Source organism: Moschus berezovskii, chromosome 21, assembly GCF_049115385.1.
Source record: "Moschus berezovskii isolate FMDL1 chromosome 21, NW_MosBer_1.0, whole genome shotgun sequence".
NCBI classification, from domain to species: domain Eukaryota; kingdom Metazoa; phylum Chordata; class Mammalia; order Artiodactyla; family Moschidae; genus Moschus; species Moschus berezovskii.
The window spans coordinates 752,067-768,047 of NC_142480.1; the positions used below are offsets into that span (position 1 = coordinate 752,067).

At 53.2% G+C, this 15,981-nt stretch overlaps 1 protein-coding gene across 3 annotated transcripts in view; it reads left to right on the forward strand.

Moving 5' to 3' along the window:
* Nucleotides 1–15,981, forward strand: part of BRF1 (BRF1 general transcription factor IIIB subunit) — a 58,199-nt gene that overhangs the window by 5,124 nt on the left and 37,094 nt on the right. Inside the window, exons 1-2 of one of the 3 annotated variants that reach the window (XM_088829806.1) lie at nucleotides 313–331; nucleotides 2,469–2,549. Coding sequence is in view for 2 of the 3 variants with exons in the window: in XM_088829809.1 (XP_088685935.1) it covers nucleotides 2,469–2,608 (140 nt within the window). In the remaining variant the exon portion in view is untranslated. Of the gene's footprint in view, nucleotides 1–312; nucleotides 332–2,468; nucleotides 2,609–15,981 lie in introns of those variants that run through there. The other 2 variants (XM_088829809.1, XM_055418678.2) reach the window with 2 other exon arrangements.

Below are 15,981 nucleotides of genomic sequence, written 5' to 3' on the forward strand. Positions count from 1 at the left end.
GGCACCTTCTACTTGATAATTTTAGCTGGTTGTATCTTGTTTGTTACAGGATCTTGTTATAGGAAATATCAGATGTTTTTAGTAGAGGGAACAGCGTGAAGTGCCTCTGAAGGACTAGCGCAGCATGCACTGGCGGTTTTGGCCAGAGGCGGAGCTCAGACTTCCCTCCACGCTTCAGGGGAGCCCAGCCCGCGGTGGGAGTGGTCTGAGGTTTCCTGAATAAGCACTTTTCATACCTTCCACCACTGCTCTCCTTGTGTGTCTGCTGCAGCCGTGTCCTCGGGGGCTGGTGTCCGTCGGATGAAAGAACCTTCGTCCACTTGGCAAGCAGGTTTTGCCCCCTCCCCTCCCTTGCTGGCCGGGCCCAGGGAGGCTCCTTCCTTGCCAGAACTCCGTCCGTGTCTCCTCGGCACGCGGGGGACTGAGGCTGTACCCAGGCAGCTTGGAGAGCACTAGTGGTGTGCGTGCGAGTGTGCGCGCGTGTGTGTGCATGCGAGCGTGTGTGAATGTGTGTATGTGTGCACGCACGTGTGAGTGTGTATGTGTGCATGCGTGTGTGCATGCTAGTGTGTGCGCGCGTGAGTGTGCGCGCACGTGAGTGTGTATGTGTGATGAGTGTGTGTGCGTGCGTGTGTGTGCACGCCTGTGAGTGTGTATGTGTGAGTGTGCACGCACGTGTGTATGTGTGTGTGTGTGCGAGTGTGTGCGCACGTGTGTGTATGTGTGAATGTGTGCGCGCACGTGTGAGTGTGTGTATGTGTGCGTGCGTGTGTGCGTGCGAGTGTGTGCACGCGTGTGTGTGTATGTGTGAATGTGTGCGTGCGAGTGTGTGCGAGTGTGAGTGACTGTGTGTGCAAGTGTGTGCAGGTGTGAGGGTGTGCAAATGTGTGTGCGAGGGTGAGTGTGTTTGCGGGTGTGCCTGGGGAGAGCGAGTCAGGAGCCAGCTTCCGGAGCAGATGCGGCTGGGCAGCCCCAGGACGGGTGCTGGGGGCACTGGAAAGCCGGGGCGGGGACTGGCAGCCTGCTGGAGGGGATGGGGGAGAGCCGGAGTGGTGGGGCGGCCTGGCCTGGCCTTCAGGCCTTGCGGGGCATTGAACACGCACGGAAACCGCCTCCACGCTGATCTGGCAGCATCTCTGTGCGGTCCGTGCTGGTCGCCCTGTCTGTCCAGGCAGGCAGGCAGGTGGAGGTGGCTGGGAGGGAGGCCCCCAGAGTCTGTGCTTCTGGAACCTGGGGCTTCAGCGGGTTTAGACTGCTTCCCTGTCGGTCCTCTAATGCAGAATTCTTGTAATAGTTTATTTAAGACACAGACTCATTTCAGTTAAAACAGTACAGTGAATTTTTTTCCTTCTGAAATGAAAGTTGGGCAGCACTGGGACACTGCACACAGGCCACAACGTGGCGGCCCTGGACGGGCGGCTTCTTGAGTGGCTTCTCAAAGATCTAAGCGACCTAAAAGACCGCAGCTGCTCTTTAAAGGATCTTATTAGTTTGGGTTTGGGGTTTGGGTACAGTCACAGATAAGCCAAAGGCCAGCTTGTTCTCCTACTGTCTGCATTTGTGGCCACTCATGGACGACCCAGAGGAGCCTACCGGCCCCAGGACTTGGGCCGTGCATTTTCCTCAGGGACCTGCTCTCAGATTTCAGAGATCTGGCTTCTCCGCTTCCGGTCACGGGAGCCTCCACTTGGTCCTCCCACAGGGGCTGTGACTGACAGTGTGCGGTCATGTCCCCTGACTTGAGGACCTTCTAGTCCTGTGGTCTGTGCTTTGTGACAGACATGCTGGAGTCTGGTCGGGCAGCTCCTCCCGCCCCACTGCTGTGCTCTGCTGCCCAGGCCCTCCCTTTGGCTTGGGGCTCCTTTGAGGATCACGCTTCAGGGCTGGGGCTTGTTAAGTCTGGTGAACCATCGGATGCCCACCTGGCTGTCTCCAGAGGAGGCTATCAGGGCAGAAGTCCAGCCCTGAAGCCCTGCGGAGCAGAGTATCTGAGACTTCCTGGGGTGGCTGGGAGTTGGTGGGAGATTCAAGATGGAGTGCTTGTGAGTGCAGCCGCGGCCACGCTCTGGGAGCAGGGTCCTTAGATCACTGCTGTGGGTGGGCGGGCGGGGAGCGAGTGCAGTGCACAGAGGCGTGCATGCATGGATGCCTCCTGCAGACAGCTGGCCCCACGGGCGAGGCCCCCCTCCAGGAGCCCCCCCCCCCCTTAGATGGCCGTGGTGACCACGGGAGGGGCTGGCCCAGGGCTGCAGGGCCGAGTGAGGGGCCGGGCCTGCGCTGCAGCCTGGGGAGGCGGGCTGTGTGACGGTCTCCTCTGGGCTCCAGGCAGGGCAGGGCAGAGGAGGCGGTGGGGTGGGGGTCACTCACTGCGGACTCCTGGTCTGCTCCAGAAACACCAGAGGCGACGAAAAACACTGTTGACACGGATCCCTGCCAGGCTTCAGCTCATCCGTCTGATCTGTTTCTAGGTGCTGGCAAAACCCCAACCCTGGGCGGCGGCTTCCACGTGAGCCTGGGAAAGGAGTCACGAGCACAGACCTTGCAGAACGGTATTTCCCCGGGGGCTGCAGGGGCGGGCGGCTTCCCAGGCGGGACGGGGTGCGGGGCTGCAGGGGCGGCTTCCCAGGCGGGACAGGGTGCGGGGTGAAGGGTGAGCGTGGGCGGCCTGCAGTGGCCAGCACGCCTGCTGGGAGGGACTGTTCAAGGAGGCCCCTCCCCAGCCGTCGGGCCCGGGCTGGGCACCCTGGGCTTGCTGCACTCATTATGGGGCTGCCCCGTGTGCCCTCAGGACCCAGGGGGCCGCACCTTCTGAAGCCGGCCAGTCTTGGGGAGCACAGAGAGGGCGCGGTGACAGCACTTTGACCTGCAGTGTGACCACTGCCGTTGTGTTTTGTGACAGTGCCAGCCCACAACAGATGGAAGAGATGTCTGTTCTAAGCTTGGCCTGTTTTTAATTGGCTTATTTGTCTTCTTATTAAGTGGTAAAAGTTCTTTATGTATTTCATACATAAGTCTTTCATCAGTTCTGTGATTTGCAGAAAATGCCCACCCATTCTGTGGGTTGATGGTGACCTGTGAAGCACAAAGGGGTTACTTTTGAAGCCATGTGGTCTGTTTACTCCTTTGTCACCTGTGCGTCTGTGTCGTTAGAGAGAGTGCCCGATGCAGCCCAAATAGCAGAGGCTTATAACGCTGGCGTTGCCGTCCCGAGTTTTATGATTTTAGCTCTAAGGCTGAGGTTTTGGTCACTTTGAGTTTGTGTTTGCGTCTGGTGTTCAGGTCAGTGTCCACATGGGTGCCCATTTTCCCAGTGCCACTGCTGAGGCAGCTGCTCATTCATGGCACCCTTGTCGGGAGGCGGCGACGGTGTGGGGTTCGGGTTCTCACCTCCGTCCCGCAGGCTCGCGTCTGTCCTTTTGCTGGCGTCACACTGTTGTGTTTGTTGCATCTTAGTAGCACGTTTTGGAATCGGGAAGTTTGACTCCTCCCGATTTGTTCATTTTTAATGCTGTTTTGTTGCCTGTTTTGAGTCCCTTGAATTTACAGACGAGTTTTAGGTTGAGTTTGTCAGTTTCTGCAAAGAGCCCACTGATAATTGGACAGAGACCAGTGGCCTCTGTCGATGAGGCCAGGACCAGGGACCAGTGGCCTCTGAAGATGAGTCTGGGGACGGGGAGCAGGCGCCTCTGTCGATGAGTCTGGGGACGGGGAGCAGGCGCCTCTGTCGATGAGTCTGGGGACGGGGAGCAGGCGCCTCTGAAGATCAGTCTGGGGACGGGGAGCAGGCGCCTCTGAAGATCAGTCTGGGGACGGGGAGCAGGCCCTTCTGTCGATGAGTCTGGGGACGGGGAGCAGGCCCTTCTGTCGATGAGTCTGGGGACGGGGAGCAGGCGCCTCTGAAGATCAGTCTGGGGACGGGGAGCAGGCCCTTTTGAAGATGAGTCTGGGGACGGGGAGCAGGCGCCTCTGAAGATGAGTTTGGGGACGGGGAGCAGGCGCCTCTGAAGATGAGTCTGGGGACGGGGAGCGGGCGCCTCTGAAGATGAGTCTGGGGACGGGGAGTGGGCGCCTCTGAAGATGAGTCTGGGGACGGGGAGCGGGCCCTTCTGTCGATGAGTCTGGGGACGGGGAGCAGGCGCCTCTGAAGATGAGTCTGGGGACGGGGAGCAGGCGCCTCTGAAGATGAGTCTGGGGACGGGGAGCAGGCGCCTCTGAAGATGAGCCTGGGGACGGGGAGCAGGCGCCTCTGTCGATGAGTCTGGGGACGGGGAGCAGGCGCCTCTGAAGATCAGTCTGGGGACGGGGAGCAGGCGCCTCTGAAGATCAGTCTGGGGACGGGGAGCAGGCGCCTCTGAAGATCAGTCTGGGGATGGGGAGCAGGCCCTTCTGTCGATGAGTCTGGGGACGGGGAGCAGGCGCCTCTGTCGATGAGTCTGGGGACGGGGAGCAGGCCCTTCTGTCGATGAGTCTGGGGACGGGGAGCAGGCCCTTCTGTCAATGAGTCTGGGGACGGGGAGCAGGCGCCTCTGAAGATGAGTCTGGGGACGGGGAGCGGGCGCCTCTGAAGATGAGTCTGGGGACGGGGAGCAGGCGCCTCTGTCGATGAGTCTGGGGACGGGGAGCGGGCGCCTCTGAAGATGAGTCTGGGGACGGGGAGCGGGCCCTTCTGTCGATGAGTCTGGGGACGGGGAGCAGGCGCCTCTGAAGATGAGTCTGGGGACGGGGAGCAGGCGCCTCTGAAGATGAGTCTGGGGACGGGGAGCAGGCGCCTCTGAAGATGAGCCTGGGGACGGGGAGCAGGCGCCTCTGTCGATGAGTCTGGGGGGACGGGGGAGGCGGGGGGGGGCCCCTCTGAAGATCAGTCTGGGGACGGGGAGCAGGCCCTTCTGTCGATGAGTCTGGGGAGTGTTGCTCTTAACAAGGTGGACTCGGCTCACCCCTGGCGCAGAGTGCCTTTCTATTGGTTCAGATCTTCCTTAACTTGTTCAAACAATCTTTGTGGTTTTCAGAGTATAAGTTTTACATCTTTGCTAATTTATTTTAAATATTTCGTCTTTTTGATGCTATTGTAAGTGGAATTGCTTTCTTTATTTCATTTTTTGATTGATTGTTGCCACTGTATAGAAATCCGATAGATATTTGTGTATTGATCTTGTATCCTGCAACCCTTGAAAATCCCATTTAATAGTTTTTTAATGGATTCCTGAGACTCTTCTATGTATGAGATCATGACATCTGAAAATAGATATAGCTTTGCTTTACTGTCTAATCTAGGCACCTTTTGAATTTCCTTTCCCCGACAGTGCTGTCGAGAACCTCCAGCACCACACCACATCCAGGTGTCTCATTGCTGATTTCGGGGGACGCACTGTGCTCTCACGGCTGGGCACAATGTTGGCTGTGGTCGCTCAGGCAGCGAACCCCTGCTGGGGCACCTCAGGCCTCCGTGAGCACCCCTCCTTCCCCGGGGAAAAAGGGGGGGGTTTTGCCCCCCCAAGGGCCCCCCTTGCAGCCCTCACCCTCACACTGGGTGAGATGGAGCACCCTTCCCTGCAGCCCTCACCCTCACACTGGGTGAGATGGAGCACCCTTCCCTGCAGCCCTCACCCTCACACTGGGTGAGATGGAGCACCCTTCCCTGCAGCCCTCACCCTCACACTGGGTGAGATGGAGCACCCTTCCCTGCAGCCCTCACCCTCACACTGGGTGAGATGGAGCACCCTTCCCTGCAGCCCTCACCCTCACACTGGCTGAGATGGAGCACCCTTCCCTGCAGCCCTCACCCTCACACTGGCTGAGATGGAGCACCCTTCCCTGCAGCCTGGTCTCGTTCTCCACGGCTCTCGGGGACCCACCTGGCTGCCCACTGCCGCTGTGGACGGGGGCGGCCAGCACACCCTTGGCCAGCTGCTCCCCGGTCCAGCCAGGCGTGACGCCTGTGTTGTTGACGACCAAGAGGGCAGGCGGTGGGCTGCTAACTGTGACTCGCGTCAGAATGCGTCGGGTTTTCCGGTGAGCCGTTCCCTCTGATGCCTGGAGTGTTAGTGTTGCTGGCTCTGTTCGTACATCCAGCTTGATTCTTCTGTGTTTGGAGACAGTATTCTGCAGGATGTCAGTCTTCTGAATGACCGGACGTCACGGCCCAACGTCTGTCTGGTCAGTGACAGTCATTGTGGACACGTGAAAAGAACATGTTTCTGCAGGGGGTGGGGTGTTGTGTGCGTCACTGGGGTCAGACTTCCTCCCAGGGCTCACTGACCCTGGCTCTGCTTGTCTGCCTGTCGCTGCAGGAGCATATTAAAGTCTCCCTGATGGCTGTGGATTTGTCCCTTTCTACCTACAGTTCTGTTGGTCTTTTGTTTTGCCTGTATAGACTATGTGTATACAAGTTTAGGGCACACAAATTTATTTATTTATGTAGGCCACATCGCGTGGCTTGAAGGATCTTGGTTCTCTGACCAGGGATTGAACCCAGATCTTATATCCAGATATATCCTTATATATAAGGATCTTAGTTCTCTGACCAGGGATTGGTGTTGGAGGACTTCCCAGGTGGTGCTAGTGGTAAAGAACCCGCCTGCCGATTCAGGAGACGTGAGATACGGGTTCGAGCTCTGGGTGGGGAAGATCCCCTGGAGGAGGGCAAGGCAACCCACTCCAGTATCCTTGCCTGGAGGATCCGGTGGATAGAGGAGCCTGGTGGGCTACAGTCCTTGGGGTCACAAAGCGTTGGACTGAATTAGCATGCATGGTGTTGGAAGCCTGCAGTCCTGACCACTGTGTCTTTCGGGGGCTCCCTAGTGCTTCCAGAGCAGAGTTCTTCCTATGGGTGGCCTGTGCCTCCGCTGCTGGGGCATGCTCGGGCCTCACACCCAGCCCCGCCAGCTGTCTTCTGGGTGGTACTGTCCTGTAATCTTTCTTCTTCTCTGCACCCACCTTTAAGATCATCTTCATATGAAGAACTTTATTCCCAGTAGAGAATGGATCTATTTCCAAAAGCCCGAAACAGGTTGTCCGTCGGACCCAATCAGGTATAAACAGTAGCGTCCATGCAGATGTATACATGGAGGTAAGATGGTAAACCAGCAGTGCAGAGAGAGAAATGCCCCATCTAATGTTAGACGCGGCTTAGTTTCAGAAGTCAAAGTGGAGCTTGCGGGCTGCTGGGAACGGGGTCAGCGCCGTCTGAGGCTGGTGAGCCCGCTCGCCGGTGGTCGCCCTCGCCCCTTCCCTGGGGCTTCTGCCCGAGTCAGCGCCCGGGGAGGAGCGGGCTCTGCCTCCGCCCGCCCGGGCAGCTGTCCCCTCTGGCGTCAGCATCCTGTCCCTGCTGGACGGGGCTGTGGGGGCCGAGGGTGGCCGTGAGCTCCAGCCCCAACTCTGCTGCTCTTGTCCAGACCGGCTTCTTCCTGGCGACCTGCGCTGTCCTGCCCCTCAGCGCGCCCGCCGTGTGCCGGCCTTGCCTGTCCCCGGAGATTTTCTGTGCTTTTTCTTTTGTCCTGGTGAGTTCATGCTGATTGTATGTCCTTACTGTCATCTTCTGTCGCTTTTGGAGGAGAGATAAAGGCAGATTCTGTGTGTTTCCCAGACGTTCTGTAAGAAACATGATTGGTGTGTTTCTGAGGCGTCAGGGCCGCGTGGGTGCCTGAAGGCCTGCACACCCACCAGGGTGAAGCTGCGTGGACCACAGGAAGCTCCCTGCTGTCGGTTAGCTTCACTCCCGTTTCACATTGTGTTCACCTGTGTGAGCAGCATTTACGGCTGTTTGCTGACTTCACCCTGCGCCTGTCTCTCAGTCTGCCCGGCGCCTCCTCTGCCCAGGCTCTGGCGGCTCTCCCCCGCCGTCCCCCTCGTGGTCGTTCCCCCGCCGTCCCCCTCGTGGTCGGGCGCCCCCTTTTCTCTCCGCTGCAGCTGCTCTGTCCTCCCACGGGGGTGTCCTGCACTCTCGCTTCCCGCCACCTGCCCCCAGCCTGTTGGGTTGGGTTGAAACCTATGGATATACCTTCAGTTGTTGCTCTTTATGTTCAGTTTTCGGTGCCTTTCTTAGAAAACAAGAGAGAATTGGTGGAGGAACAGACTGTCTGGGTTGCGGTCCTGGTCACTCGGGGTCTATGCCTTCTGCCCCCACCCCGGAGGCTGGTGCCCCAGGCCCTCTTGTGGGCTCGCCTCCAGTTTTGCTGGGAACATGCTGAGGCCCCCGTTGAGTGCGGCTCAGCAGGAGAGAAGCCCTGCACCCCCGTCTTCCCTCCGGGAGCCTGGCAGGGCTGGGGTGGGTGCCCACGGAGGGTGGGCCGAGGTGTGCTGGGCGGCCAGCACGGGGATGTGGTCCCGTCTGAGTCACCGCCCAACTCTTTGTTTCTTAACTTGGACCTTGGGGTTTTCTCTCTCTCCTTGGAATTCTCAAATGCCTCTAGGCTGGAGCTTTTGTTACTGACCTGATGAACCCTTTCACGTGGGAGACATTTCTCAGGGGAAGTTTTATTGTATTCTTTCTTTCTGTTTTTCTGTTTTTCTTGGCATAGTGTATGTGAAATACATAAGTGTACCAACCTTAAGTGAACTCCTGGATTAGCGTGGGTGACTTCAGGTCTGAGCACAGAGCATGGTCCAGCGTGTTCCTTGTGCCCCAGAAAGCTCCCTCCTGCCGGTTGATTTTACTAGTTTTTCTGCTGCAGACAACTGGAGTCACACAAACAATGTCCTCTGTGTGTGTGTCAGCGACTTGCTCACTGCCTGTGGGGTCTCATTTGTGAATGTGCCCATGTCCTCTCCCTGCCGCGGACGCCTGGCGGTCCTGTGTGGCGGCCGTGTGTGTTCTTGCACACTGCCCTCCGGTGGACCTGTCTATCGGGCTGCTGCTGCCGGTGGGCTGCGGGGACATCTGGCGTGCGTGTCGGTCTGCAGAGGGCATGTGCTCACTGGCCTTCCTGGGGGCGCACAGCACTCAGGGACCCTGGTCTGCTCCCCCTGGCGAGCAATGAGATTGGCTGCTTTTGCTCGGTCCTCTCTGAGCTGACTGTCCGTTGCATCTTTTGTACAAGTTTGTTTTGTTTTTTTAACTGAGTTATCTTTTTCTTACTGATTTGTAAACTTCCTTATACATTTGGAATTCAGGTCTTCTGGTGCGTGTGCATAGTTTGCATCTCTCTCCCAGTAGACGGCTTGTCTTTTCACTTTCTTAATGTCTTCTGATGAACAGAAATTTCTTAATTTTAATGGAGTCCCAATAGATCCATTTTTATAGTTAGGGGTTTTTGTGACCTGAGATCTTAATTCTTGGGACTTCCCTGATGGTCCAATGGCTAAGTCTCCGGGCTCCCAATGCAGGGAACCTGGGTTCGATCCTTCGTCACAGAACTAAGATCGTACATGCTGCCACTAAGATTGGACGCAGCTAAATAAATAATTATGCAATTTAAAAAGATCTTAATTCTTATCTATCCTAAGGTCTGAGGATTCTCTTCTGTGTTTTCATGTAGGAGGTTTATTGTTGTATATTTTGCATTTAAGTTTGTGATCTGCCTCAGATCAATTTTTTATATATGGTGTGAAGCGGAGGTTGAGGTTTGCATCTTCCAAGTTTATTATTTCTTTGTTGAAGTGTAGCTGACGTACAGTGTGTGCTGACCTCTGCGGTAGAGCAGTGTGATCCGGTATATCCTCCTGTTCTGCAGGTTGTCTTTTTTTTTTTTTATGGTTTCCTTTCTGTGCAAAAGCTTTTGAATTTGATTAGGTCCCATTTGTGTATTTTTACTTCTATTGCCTTGGGAGACTGACCTAAGAGGACATTGGTGAGATTTGGTTTTTGCATGATGTGAGGGTGTGTTCTAACGGCATTGATTTACATGTGGCTGTCCAACTTTCCCAGCACCCCTTGCAGAAGAGACTGTCTTTTTTCCCATTTCATGTTCTTGCCTCCTTAGTTGGAGATTAATTGCCCGTGAGTGTGTGGGTTTATTTTTGGGCCCTCTGTTCTGTTTCATTGATCTGCGTGTCTGTTTTTTGTGGCAGTGCCACACCATTTTGATTGCTGTAGCTTTGTCATATTGTCTGAAGTCTGGTGAGAGAGTTATGCCTCCTGTATGGTCTCCTCCTCCACCAGCTGAGGATTGCTTTGGCAATTCTGGGTCTTTTACGATTCCTTATAAAATTTTGTATTATTAGAACATCTAGTTCTGTGAAAAATGTCATGGGTATTTTCATAGGGATTGCATTGAATCTGCGGATTGCCTTGGATGTTGCCATTTTAACAATATTCTTCAAATCCAAAAGCATGTGATATCTTCCCATTTCTTTGAATCATCTTTAACTTACTTTATTAATGTTTTATAATTCTCAACGTACAAGTCTTTCACCTTGGCCAGGTTTATTCCTAGGTATATATGTTTGGTGCTGTTTTAAAGATATTGGTCTTTTTACATTCCCTTTCTGATATTTCATTGTTAGTGTAAAGAAATGCGACTGATGTTTGAATGTTAATATTGTGTCCTGCTGCTGTACTAAATTCATTTATCAGACCTGGTAGCTTTTGTGTGGCGTCCTCAGGGTTTTCTGTTAACATATATGGTATCGTGTCATCTGCATATAGTCACAGTTTCACCTTTTACCTTCCAATTTGAATACTTTTTACTCCTTTTTCTTGTCTGATTGCTGTGGCTGAAACTTCCAGTACGATGATGAATGGACGTGGTGAGAGTGGGTACCCTTGTCGTGTTCGGTTTTAGTAGGAAGGCTCTTAGCTTTTCACCATTGAGTATTATATAGGCTGTGGGTTTTCATAAATGGCCTTTATTATGTTGAGATATGTTCCCGCTATTCCCCCTTTGGTAACAATTTTTTATCATGAGTGAATATTGACTTTTGTCAGATGCTTTTTCTACTGAGATAATCGTGTGGTTTTTTACTTTTCTTCTGTTAATGTGGTTTATTCCATCAGTGGATTTGCAAATGTTGAGCCATCCTTGTGAACTGGGATGGACCCCACTTGGTTGTGCTGTATGATCTTTTATCTGTGTTGTTGAATTTGGTTTGCTAATATTTTGTTGAGAATTTTTGCATCTATATTCAAAGATATCGGCCTGTGAGTTTCTTTTTTGGTGGTGTCTGTCTGATTTTGGTATTAGGGTGATGCTGGCTTCATAGAATGTCTTTGGGAGTGTTCCCTGCTCTTCAGTCTTTTGGATGAGTTTGAGACAAATCAGTGTAGTAAGTTCTTTTTTGTATGTTTGATAGAATTCACCTGTGAAGCCATCTGGTCCTGGACTTCTGTTTGTAGGGAGGGTTTTTTTTGTTGTTTGTTTGTTTTATAGATTTTGTTTCACTTCACTTGATCGAGTCTGTTCAAATCATCTATTTCTTCTTGATTCAGTTTTGGTGGGCTGTGTGTTTCTAGAAAGTTGTTCATTTCTTCTAGGTTGTCAGATTTGTCGGCATGTAATTGTACGTAGTATTCTGTTCTGGTTTTTTGTATTTTTGCAGTATCAGGTGAGAGTTCTCCTTTTTCATTTCTTATTTCTTTATTTGGGTTATCTTTTCTTCTTGGTGAGCCTAGCCAAAGGTTTGCCAATTTTGTTTACTCTTTCAAACCAAGAATCATCTCCTGGTTTTATTGATTTTTCTTTTTCTGTTTTTTTACAAATGTCTATTTTATTTATTTCCTTCCTTCCCCCTCCAGGTTTTATTAGTTCTTTTTCTGTTTGAGGTAGTAAGTTAGGCTGTCCGCTTGGGATTTTTCTTGTTTTTGATGAAGGCCTACATCCCTATGAGCTTCCCTCTTAGAGTCGCCTTCGCTGCATCCCCTAGATTTTGTGTTCGATCCCTGGGTCGGGAAGATCCCCTGGAGAACGAAATGGCAACCCACTCCAGTATTCTTCCCCAGGAGGTCCCATGGACATAGGAGCTTGGCAGGCTGCTGGCCATGAGGTCACAAAGAGTCAGACGTGCCTCAGTGGCTGTGCAGCAGTAGGTTCCCCGTGTTTGTAGCTTCGGGGTTGCCTCAGTGGCTGTGCAGCAGTAGGTTCCCCGTGTTTGTGGCTTCGGGGTTGCCGTTTGTCTCCGGGTGTTTGCAGCTGTTAGTCTCCACGCACTTGTGTTTCCTCATTTCTTGTCTCGTGACTGATTTCCAGTTTCCTGCCATTGTAGTCAGAGACGATGCCTGCGATAATTTCTGCGCTCTTACGTTTGTTGAGGTTAGTTTCGTGCCCTAGTATGTGGTTAGTCTGAGAGAATGTTCCTTGTGTGCTTGAAAATATGTGTATTCTGGGTTTTTTTTTGGATGTAATGTCATGAACATATCAGTTAAGTCTCGCTGTTCTTTGGTATCGTTTAGGGTCCCTGTCACCTTCCTGATTCTCTGGAAGATCTGCCCATTGGTGTCAGTGGACTGTTAAAGCCTTCTGCTGTCATTGTGTCCCCATTGCTCCTTTACATCTGTTCAGTTCTGTTCAGTCGCTCAGTCGTGTCCGACTCTCTGCGACCCCATGAACCGCAGCACGCCAGGCCTCCCTGTCCATCACCAACTGCTGGAGTTTATCCAAACTCATGTCCATCAACTCGGTAATGCCATCCAGCCATCTCATTTTCTGTCGTCCCCTTCTCCTCCTGCCCCCAATCCCTCCCAGCATCAGGGTTTTTTCAAATGAGTCAGCTCTTCGCATCAGGTGGCCAAAGTATTGGAATTTCAGCTTCAACATCAGTCCTTCCAATGAACACCCAGGACTGATCTCTTTTAGGATGGACTGGTTGGATCTCCTTGCAGTCCACGGGACTCTCAAGAGTCTTCTCTAGCACCACAGTTCAAAAGCATCAATTCTTTGGTGCTTAGCCTTCTTTATGGTCCAACTCTTATTTCTGGACATGACTACTGGAAAAACCATAGCTTTAACTATACAGATCTTTGTCAGCAGAGTGATATGACGTCTCTGCCTTTCAATGCGTTGTGTAGGTTTGTCATGGCTCTCCTTCCAGGGAGCAAGTGTCGTAATTTCACGGGTGCACTCACGGTCCGTCCACAGTGATTTTGGAGCCCAGGAAAATAAAATCTGTCGCTGTTCCACTTTTTCACCTTCTATTTGCCATGAAGTAATGGGACTGGATGCCATGATCTTAGTTTTTTGAATACTGAGTTTTAAGCCAGCTTTTTCACTTCTTTCACTTTCATAAAGAGGCTCTTTAGTTCCACTTCACTTTTTGCCATTTAGAGTGGTATCCTCTGCATATCTGAGGTTGTTAATACTTCTCCCAGCAATCTTGATTCCAGCTTGTGAGTCATGCAGCCTGGCATTTCCCATGATGTACTCTGCATATAAGTTAAATAAGCAGGGTGACAATATCCAGCCTTGTCATACTCCTTTCCCAATTTTGAACCAATCCATTGTTCACTGCCTGGCTCTATAGGTTTCTCAGGAGGCAGGTAAGGTGATCTGGTATTCCCATCTCATGAAGAATTTTCCACAGCGTGTTGTGATCCACACAAAGGCTTTAGCATAGTCAGTGAAGCAGAAGCAGATGTTTTTCTGGAATTCCCTTGCTTTTTCTATGATCCAGCAGATATTGGCAGTTTTATCTCTGGTTCCTCTGCCTTTTCTAAACCCAACTTGCATATCTGCATGACTCTAGTCTCTGGAATTACATCAGGCAGTATTGTCCCTTTGCTGTCAGTTCCATCAGGTTTTATTCGGTATGATTTGAATCTATGGTATTAAGCCCATACTGTTGTCAGTCTTCAAATAAACCATCCAGCTCTCTCATCAGCAAAGCAAGTGTACTCAGGAGTGGCAGAGGACACGCTGTGGCCGGCTGGCCGTGAGCGGGTCCTGCACGCAGGGGAGAGGAGCCTGACTGGACAGACTGGAGGAGGAGGTTGGGCGCTTTGAGGGCTCCGCTGAGACAGCAAGGGTCGTGTGAAGGCTGCTTGCCCTTCGCCAAGCTCCCTTCCTCGTCGTCGCGGGGCCGTGGGGCCAGCGCCTTCCTGCCCGGGGTGTAAAACGAGCGTGTGGGCGGCGTGTGCGGGAGAGTGCCCACTGCGGGCTCTGACTCATTCCCCGCTGCTCCCCTGCTCATTTGCACGCTTGGTGGGACTGTTAGCTCTTTCTGTGGTGTCGTCTGTCCTAATCACAGGCCCTCTTCACCTGGGTGATCCTTCGTGCCTGGACGTCTGCCTGTCTGGCCAGCTGCATGCCTCCCTCTGGGGTCTGCCCCCTGGAAGCCGCCCTTCTTCTCTGGGGGAAGCCCTTTCTGCAGCTCCTAGCTCTCTTTTTAAATCTTCACCTGTGGTGCCCATTCTGTGGTTTGGTTATTTCTGAGTTTTTACCAAATGCTCAGTGATCACAGCTTCAACTTTTCAGGGACTGTGTCTTTTTGATTGCAGCGTGTTGGTACTTTGCTGTCTGTTGACGTCTTCCCAATACTCTGAGATCATAGTGGAGCTTGGGACACTCTTCTCCTGTCAGCCTGCCTGTGGAGCCTGGTGCTCCTTCCTCTCTCCACGTGGGCGTTTTGTACACAGGTTGGGGGATTCTCAGTTGTTGGTTCATGTTTTTACGAATGTGGGTCTTAAGCTGACCTTTTTACACCTGTAGCCCACCCAGGGCACCCATTGGCTTCTTGGTGCCCCTGGATCTGATCACGGGCGTGGTTTCTCGTGTGTGCCACATGGGGACGGCTGTGACATGCTGTGCACCCTGATTTGGGTGCTGAACAGGCCCGGCTGGCACTGTGAAGGTCCTCCGGGCGAGAGGAGGCCTCGGGGCCAAGCCCTGTAGCGTCACAGTTTCGCTTCTTAAGCTGCTGGGTTAGGCCCACCCACCGTGTGCTCCCAGGGCGCGAGCCGGTCCCCGTGCTGTGTTCATCCTGTGCTCTCTGCTGTGTCCACGGTCCTGGGAGGATGCTGGTCTGGTGCTGTCTTGAAGGGAGAGGCCTTAGTTTCACAAAATGTCAAAAATCTGAAGACACCTGTGTGCTAGTGAGTTGGCGTTCTGCATTCATTAATTATTCTTAGGAGAGTAGCTGTGGTTGGTTAATTGGGAGTTTGATTTGCATAAGTTTGCATTTACTAATGCCTTTGTGCTTTTAAAGATCGCGCACACGCCTCTGTCATGTGATTTGTTCAGTGTGCCGATTGTGCTTGCCCAATGTGTGTGAATTAGAAACTCACCTGGGGGGCTGGGAGTAACTTCTCCTGGCTACAGGGCTTCTTTTTTGGATGATGGAATGTACCAAAGTGGTAATGGTCACACGACTCTTGTGAATATACTAGCCACTCCATGGGACGGTGTAAGTGGGTAAGTTTTACAGTGTGTGGACTACAGAGAAATGATGTGATGAGATAACTTGCTGCGGTAACTGCAAGCCCCCACCCAACTGCTGGGGGACTCTGGCCTGTGCTGTGTGGGGCTGAGCTGGGTCCCGGGTTCAGTGAGCACCCTCTGGAAAGGACCTTCTTCTCCCTGTGTTACCGGAGCCCCCGCGCGCACTGAGGAGTTGGTGTGGAGCGAGCCTCCGGCCTGAGCAGTCTCTCGTCAACCGCTCTGTCTGCCCCGAGGTTGGCTGGGCTGCGGGGCAGACCATGCTTATCCACCTGACCTCCTGGGCGCACGCGCTATGATGGGGAGCAGCGACCCACCCTGCTCTCTCTGCAGATGGTCAGGATGTTGGCTGTGACCATGATCCTGCCTCAGTTCAGCCTGACCAGAGGCCTTGGAGCTGCGTGGCTCCGGGAAGGCTCTGTTGGAGGTTGAGGGGGCAGGGCCACAGGGGCCAGGGCACTTACGGGACATGCCGACTGCTAGGTGCCAGCCCGCATGCCTGTTCCCCTGGGCGCTTGCTCCCTGGGCGCCCCCCTTCGGCCAGGAATCAGTCTGAGCCCATGGTCCTTGGCACAGGGGCAGTGGAATTGGCTCTTAGCTCTTTGTGGGGAAGTGCAGGCCCCTGGTCCAGTGTAGAGTGGTCTTTGCCAGAGGAGAGTGGGCCCGGGGGTGGGAGGAC